Source organism: Homarus americanus, unplaced genomic scaffold (assembly GCF_018991925.1).
Source record: "Homarus americanus isolate GMGI-L3 unplaced genomic scaffold, GMGI_Hamer_2.0 scaffold51440, whole genome shotgun sequence".
NCBI classification, from domain to species: domain Eukaryota; kingdom Metazoa; phylum Arthropoda; class Malacostraca; order Decapoda; family Nephropidae; genus Homarus; species Homarus americanus.
This window is the reverse complement of record NW_024738583.1, coordinates 59,369-68,022: the sequence shown is the minus strand read 5'-3', so window position 1 is coordinate 68,022 and position 8,654 is coordinate 59,369. Positions and strand designations below refer to the sequence as shown.

The 8,654-nt window shown below is 49.0% G+C and overlaps 1 protein-coding gene across 1 annotated transcript; it reads left to right on the top strand.

The window, feature by feature from the left end:
- Positions 1-318: 318 nt before the first annotated feature.
- Positions 319-7,109, top strand: LOC121874074 (protein gar2-like). The gene is made up of 4 exons (XM_042377960.1): positions 319-338; positions 1,156-1,403; positions 1,533-1,853; positions 7,099-7,109. The coding sequence occupies exons 1-4, from the start codon at positions 319-321 to the stop codon at positions 7,107-7,109; spliced, it is 600 nt and encodes a 199-aa protein (XP_042233894.1).
- Positions 7,110-8,654: the final 1,545 nt, after the last annotated feature.

Genomic DNA, 8,654 nt, shown 5'->3' with positions numbered 1-8,654 from the left:
ATTTCGTAAGGTAAAGTTTGGATATTTTCCACATGTCTTTCTAAAATAAGTTAGGGTATTTTTTATGTTTACCTTAAAATACACTTTGCATAAACATTCTGATATTTTTCGTTATTTTTCTCCCTACTTTTAAACCAACTTTAGCACGAGGTAGTGACAACAGCTAATGCCACATACAACAACACGCCGTCATTACCGCTCCTGACTCACCAATTTAACACTAATTTAGAGGTAGATGTTGTTGGCCCAGATTGCTTGCATTCTGGCTCCTGGACAAGTAGTAGGAAATGTTCTCACTGGACAAGGTATGGGCAAAATATGGGCAAGATATGGGCAAGGTATGGGCAAGATATTTTCCGAGATTAGAAAGATTTTACACCCTGGGGAAAACGTGGGTAAGGTGAGGGCAAGGCAAGGTGGGCAAGGTGAGAGCGTGGAGTGGGTAGTGCATGGGTAGCAGATTTTCCCTAAAAAGCAAAGAATTGACCCAGTGGGCAAAGCGAGGGCAAAACATTGTCGCCATGTGGGCAAAAAATATTTTCCCTACATTGGAAAGAATTTACCCACCGGGCAAGACGTGGGTAAGATATGGGCAGGGATCATTACCCTAGTCATTCCATCCTAAGCACTTATTGTACCTTCACTATCGCTGCCAAACAAACTCATTACCGCTTCCCGCATTCTCCTCGCTATCGCCCGCTCATCTGCCGACGAAGGGAGGAATATTGTGTTACCTGGACACTGTACGGTGGTGCCAACTATGTTTAGACGAGCAGTTCAGAGACTCGTTCCAGTAGTTCAGAGACTCGTTCCAGTAGTTCAGAGACTCGTTCCAGTAGTTCAGAGACTAGTTCCAGTAGTTCAGAGACTCGTTCCAGTAGTTCAGAGACTCGTTCCAGTAGTTCAGAGACTCGTTCCAGTAGTTCAGAGACTCGTTCCAGTAGTTCAGATACTCGTTCCAGTAGTTCAGAGACTCGTTCCAGTAGTTCAGAGACTCGTCTCCAGCAGTTCAGAGATCAGTTCCAGTAGTTCAGAGACTCGTTCCAGTAGTTCAGAGACTCGTTCCAGTAGTTCAGATACTCGTTCCAGTAGTTCAGATACTCGTTCCAGTAGTTCAGAGACTAGTTCCAGTAGTTCAGAGACTCGTTCCAGTAGTTCAGAGACTCGTTCCAGTAGTTCAGATACTCGCTCCAGTAGTTCAGAGGCTCGTTCCAGTAGTTCAGAGACTCGTTCCAATAGTTTAAAGACTCGTTCCAGTAGTTCAGAGGCTCGTTCCAGAAGTTCAGAGACTCGTTCCAATAGTTTAAAGACTCGTTCCAGTAGTTCAGAGACTCGTTCCAGTAGTTCAGAGACTCGTTCCGGTAGTTCAGATACTCGTTCCAATAGTTCAGAGACTCGTTCCAGTAGTTCAGAGACTCGTTCCAGTAGTTCAGAGACTCGTTCCGGTAGTTCAAATACTCGTTCCGGTAGTTCAAATACTCGTTCCAATAGTTTAGAGACTCGTTCCAGCACTATGGGACTCGTTCCAGTAGTTCAGAGACTCGTTCCAGCAACTATGGGGCTCGTTCCAGTAGTTCAGAGAACCTGTTCCAGTAGTTCAGAGACCGTTCCAGTTCAGAGACTCGTTCCAGTAGTTCAGAGACCTGTTCCAGTAGTTCAGATACTCGTTCCAGTAGTTCAGAGACTCTGTTCCAGCAACTATGGGACTTCCAAGTTCAAAACTCGTTCCAGTAGTTCAGAGACTCGTTCCAGTAGTTCAGAGACTCGTTCAGTAGTTCAGAGACCTGTTCCAGTAGTTCAAAGACTCGTTCCAGTAGTCAGAGACTCGTTCAATAGTTTAGAGACTCGTTCCAGTAGTTCAGAGACTCGGTAGTTCAGAGACTCGTTCCAGTAGTTCAAATACTGTTCCGGTAGTTCAAATACTCGTTCCAATAGTTCAGAGACTCGTTCCGGTAGTTCAAATACTCGTTCCAATAGTTCAGAGACTCGTTCCGGTAGTTCAAATACTCGTTCCAATAGTTTAGAGACTCGTTCCAGCACTATACTCAAGACTCCTGAATGTTTTTACGTGATGTTTATGATATTTTTTTTAATCAACTGTTAATTATTTCTGAAAGGTGTTCATTATACAAGTTGTATAATCATTTGAAAGCAGTAGGTAGTAGGCAGCTACCAAACAGGGAGGTACTACCGCCGGGGAAGATATTGGAAGCATAATGTGTTGTCTAATGGTAGACCCTGCTGCCATATGTGACCAAATCCCAGGTTGATGATCTGACTTTCTGCCTCATTTACACACAATTGCAGGGTCTCAATTGTTTCCCTTACTATTGACAACACAACTGACATATAATGTTTCACTTCTGATCTTTTTTTTATTTTTGTAATTATTGTTCTTTATATATATTAATATTATTATTATTATATATATTATTATTATTATTATACATATATATATTATTAGTAGTAGTAGTAGTAGTAGTACACCTACCTACACAGACTTGAGCTCAAGCAAAGTGAGTTGTCCTGGTACACACTCCTACCCGGTACAAACTCCTCCTCCTGAGACACCCTACCCTCACCGGGACACACTCCTCCCGGTACACACACCTCCTGGTACACACTCCATCCTTCCCGCACACATTCCGTCCCTCCCGTCACACTCCTCCCCGGTACACACCTTCAATCCCGGTACACACCTTCAATCCCCGGTACACATTCCGTCCCTCCACGGTCACACACTCCATCCCTCCCCGGTACACACCCACCCTGGTACACACCCGTCCCTCCCCTGTACACACCCGTCCCTCCGGTACACACCCGTCCCTCCCCAGTACACACCCGTCCCTCCCCGGTACACATTCCGTCCCTCCCCGGTAAACACCTGTCCTCCCCGGTACACACCCGTCCCTCCCCGGTACACACTCCGTCCCTCCCCGGTACACACCGTCCCTCCCTGGTACACATTCCGTCCCTCCCCGGTACACACTCCCTCCCTCCCGGCACACTCCTCCCTCCCTAAGCACACTCTCTCCCTGGTACACACTCTCCCCTGGTACACACTCCTCCCTCCCTCCCCTGGTACACACCTGTCCCTTCCTGGTACACATTCTGTTCCTCCCGTGCACACTCCCTCCCTCCCCTGGTACACACCCGTCCCTCCCTGCACACACCTGTCCCTTTCCGGTACACACCCGTCCATCCCCACACATTCCGTCCCTCCCTGGTACACACCCTCCCCTCCCCGGTACACACTGTCCCTCCCCGGTACACACCGTCAGTCCACGGTACACACCTGTCCTCTCCCCAGTACACTCTCCTCCTCCCCAGTACACACTCCCTCCTCCCCGGTCACACACTCCGTCCTCCCTGGTCACACACTCCTCCCTCCCCGGTACACACTCCGTCCTCCGGTACACACCTGTCCCTCCCTGGTACACACTCCTTCCCTCCCCGGTACACACCGTCCCTCCCCGGTACACATTCCGTCACTCCCCGGTACACACACCCCTCCTCCCCGTACACACTCCCTCTCCCTGGTACACACTCCTCCCTCTCCGGTACACACTCCGTCCCTCCCGGTACACACCTTCCCTCCCCGGCACACACTCCTTCCCCCCCTGCACACATTCCGTCCCTCCCCACACACCCCTCCTCCCCGCGTACACACTTCCTCTCTCCCTGGTCACACACTTCTTCCCTCCCTGGTACACATTCCGTCACCCCCAGTACACACTCCTTCCCTCCCGGTACACTCCTCCCTGGTACACATTCCGTCCCTCCCTGGTACACACTCCCTCCCTCCCTGTACACACCTGTCCTCCCTGGCACACCCGTCCCTCCCCTGTACACACTCCTTCCCTCCCCGGTACACACTCCGTCCCCTCCCGGCACACATTCCGTCACCCCCGGTACACACTCCCTCCTCCCCTGGTACACACTCCCTCTCTCCCCTGTACACACCCCCTGCTCTCCGGCACACACCGTCCCTCCGGTACACACTCCTTCCCTCCCTGGTACACACTCCTTCCCTCCCCGGTACACATTCCGTCCCTCCCGGTACACACTCCCTCCTTCCCCGGTACACACTCCCTCTCCCCGGTACACACTTCTTCCTCCCTGGTACACATTCCGTCACCCCCCAGCACACACTCCTTCCCTCCCTGGTACACTCCCTCCTCCCTGGTACACATTCCGTCCCTCCCCAGCACACACCTCTTCCCTCCCCGGCACACTCTCCCTCCCCGGCACATTCCGTCACTCCCCAGTACACACTCCTTCCCTCCCCGGTACACATTCCGTCCCTCCCGGTACACTCCTCCCTCTCAGGTGCACACACCCTCCCTCCACGGTACACACTAACCTTTCCCGGCACACCGTCCCTCCCCTGCCACACCCTCCCTCCCCCGGTACATCTTCCCTCCATCCCCGGTACACCTTCCTCCCGGTACACACTCCCTCCCTCCCCGGTATACCTTTCCTCTCCGGTACACACTCCGTCCCTCCCCGAACACACTTAATCATTTCCCGGTACACTGTCCTCCTCGGTACAAACTCCTTCCTGGTACACACTCCCATCCCGGTACACACTCATTCCTCTCCGGTACACTCCTCCTCCCCGGTACACCCCCTCGGTACACAATCCTCTCTCCCTGACACATCCTCCTTCCACACCCTCTGTCCACCTACCACCAAAATACCAGGCGATCATTACGACACGCCAAGCGATAGTTAACGATGGTTACAGTCGGTCCAATCACCGCTGCTTGAGTGAGTGGTTGTGGGTAATCACAACTCTCATCTGACTCAAGGGAAGGGGTAGGGTAGTCTATTTACCTACCTACCTTACCCACCCACCCACCCACCTTACCCACCTACCCACCCACCCACCTACCTACCTTCCTACCCACCTACCCACCTACCCACTTCCACCTACCCACCACCTTACCCACCCTTACCTACCTACCCACCCACCACCCTACCTACCCACCTACCCACCTTACCTACCTTACCTACCTTACCTCCATTCCTTAATGAGAACTCTGAACACTGAATTGACTAAAGTCAGGACCTGTAATACGTAATAAACTGACCTTAAACCTTGAGAAACCCACTACACGATTATTCACAGAAAGAAAATCCTTCCCAGACTTGGACCCCTGTACCTTGGTAATACAGTCCCCAAACGTGAACAAATAATAAATTCCTCGGAGTTATTGTTGATGAGAAACTTAACTGGAGAAACCACATACAAGCCATTCACAGTAAAGTCAATAAAAGTGCGGTATCATATCACACTCGACAGTCAATCACTCTCACAGACAATGAAATAAATCTATCATGATCTCGTTTACCAACACCTGATACATTGTCACACACTATGAAGGGCTCTGCTATACAAAACACAAATCCCTGGTTGCAGCACAAAAGAAAGCGGCATTGACACTACTTTGAAAAAAACAGATCACACACACAAAATTTGCTAAATTGAAAATGTTAAGAATCGAAGATATTAACACCTACTGCTGTGCCTTTGTTTACAAATCTATCAATCACTTGCTTGACAACAATTATTTCCAGTTCCGGAATAATCAGAGATACAACTTAAGGCACCCAGAGCTACTAAGATCACCTCCCATGTGCTCCTCTCAGTCCCAGACCTCCATAAAATATCATGGTGTGAAGGTGTGGAACAACTTACCCCCACACATCCAAACAAAGACTGCGCTCCCTTCCTTTAAATCATCTCTTAAAAAATATCTATTGTTTAAGTATTAAAATTTCTTGTAACACCTACTATATTTACAATACCTGCTTTTATTGTACCATCAAAACCGTTTTATCGGAAATTATCATGTAAATATATAAGAAATTGCCATTGCAATAAACATAATTGCCAACTAGACATAATCCTGACAGCTCTGTCCTCTTGTTCCACCTTATTACTGTACAACCCATGTTGTACTGCTCCCCCATTATACTTATGTTTTTCAATTCCACTGTAATTGATGTATATACTTGTAATAAAAATAAAAATAATGAATAAAGAATAATAAATAAATAAAATAAATAAATATATAAGTGATAACTGTGGTAACATTATGAGTTGTTCTTATTACCACCATGCTATTGTACTATTCCAGATGATACTAAATGTTACATAATACTTCCTTGAGATAAATGTATAGTATATATCAGGTGCCTAAAAGAGAGCTCAGGTTCTCAACTGGCTCAGCCATGTTAATATTGTTATTATTATCCACTTGTATCTGTGTTTTTCTGGCTAAATAAACTGTTTCAATTCAATTAAATCTCACCTGCCTTACCCACCCACTCCACCTACCCACCTTACCCACCTTACCCACCTTACCCACCCACCTTACCCTACCCACTCCACCCACCCACCCACCTACCTTACCTACCCCACCCACTCCACCTACCTTACCCACCAATCTACCTACCTAATCTAACCACTTACCTACCCAACCTACCTACCTAACCCAACCTAACCTAACCTACCTACCTTACCTACCCACACCCACCTAACCTACCTACCTAACCTAACCTAACCTAACCTAACCTAACCTAACCTACCTACGACGACTCAGGTCACGGGGCACCCATGCCAGAGATGAGGACTATCTACAATGCTTTTATTCTCCCAAATTAACGTATGCGTCACCAGCCTGGTCGTCTTCTCTCAACTCTACCCAACAACGTCAGCTAGAGAAGGTACAGAAAAGGGCCTGCAGAATTATGCGCGGCACAGACTACTCTGGCTACAACAACGCTCTTTCCACCCTGGAAATGCCATCCCTCAGTGATCTCCACCACCAAGCACTAGCAAGGTTTGGCAGTGGACTACTGCACCATCCTCGCCATCGCCACCTCCTGCCACCGGTAGTCCTCCGGCCACCTCGCGCAGTCCGCCACTAGAACAAAATTCAGCCCATAAGAGCCCGCACTGATAGATATAAGAGCAGCACCATCCCATCTATTGTAAAATAAAAACAACTCCTGATTTATGTACTGAACAGCCTGTAAATGTATTGAACGCATATCATTATGTCTAAATCACATGCAAGTTTATATTTTCAGCCACCGGCTGAGCTCTATATTAACCGTTTATATTATTATTATTATTATTATTATTATTATTATTATTATTATTATTATTATTATTATTATTATTATTATCATTATTATTATTACCTACCTACCTACCTTTTTATATTCAGCATTTTACCCCTTTTTCATCGCGTCACCTAACCTAACGTAACCTCGATCAGGTGTTCAGGGGCCGCTGTTCAGGGGGTCAGCTGTTCTGAGAATCAGCTGTTCATGGGATCAGCTATTCAGCGGGTCACCTGTTAAGGGGGTCAGCTGTACAACGGGTCAGCTGTTCAGGGGATCAGATGTTGATGGGGTCAGCTGTTCAGGGTTCAACTATTGATGGGGTCAGTTGTCAAGGAGGTCAGCTGTTGATGGGGTCAGCTGTTCAAGGAGTCAGCTGTTGATTGGATCAGCTGTTCAGGGGGTCAGCTGTTGATAGGGGCAGTTGCTCAGGGGGTCAGCTGTTCATCGGTTCAAGAGGAATAGCTCGCTTCCTTGTTATCGTTCAGATCAATATTCATCGAACCTATGGAGGCCACAGTGACCCATGATGGTGGCCACAGTGACCCATAATGGTGGCCACAGTGTCCTATGATGGTGGCCACAGTCTCCTCTAATGGTGGCCACAGTGATCCATGATGGTGGCCACCGTGTCCCATGATGGAGGCCACAGTGACCCATGATGGTGGCCTACAGTATCATGATGGTGGCCACAGTGTCCTATGATGGAGGCCACAGTGACCCATGATGGTGGCCACAGTGTCCTATGATTGGCCACAGTGACCCATGATGGTGGCCACAGTGTCCCATGATGGAGGCCACAGTGACCCATGATGGTGGCCACAGTGTCCCATGATGGAGGCCACAGTGACCCAAGATGGTGGCCACAGTGTCCCATGATGGAGGCCACTGTGACCCATGATGGTGGCCACAGTGTCCCATGATGGAGGCCACAGTGACCCATGATGGTGGCCACAGTGTCCCATGATGGAGGCCACAGTGACCCATGATGGTGACCACAGTGTCTCATGATGGTGGCCACAGTGTATCATGATGGTGGCCACAGTGTCCTATGATGGAGGCCACAGTGACCCATGATGGTGGCCACAGTGTCCTATGATTGTGGCCACAGTGACCCATGATGGTGGCCACAGTGTCCCATGATGGAGGCCACAGTGACCCATGATGGTGGCCACAGTGACCCATAATGGTGGCCACAGTGTCCTATGATGGTGGCCACAGTCTCCTCTAATGGTGGCCACAGTGATTCATGATGGTGGCCACCGTGTCCCATGATGGAGGCCACAGTGACCCATGATGGTGGCCACAGTGTATCATGATGGTGGCCACAGTGTCCTATGATGGAGGCCACAGTGACCCATGATGGTGGCCACAGTGTCCTATGAATGTGGCCACAGTGACCCATGATGGTGGCCACAGTGTCCCATGATGGAGGCCACAGTGACCCATGATGGTGGCCACAGTGTCCCATGATGGAGGCCACAGTGACCCATGATGGTGACCACAGTGTCTCCATGATG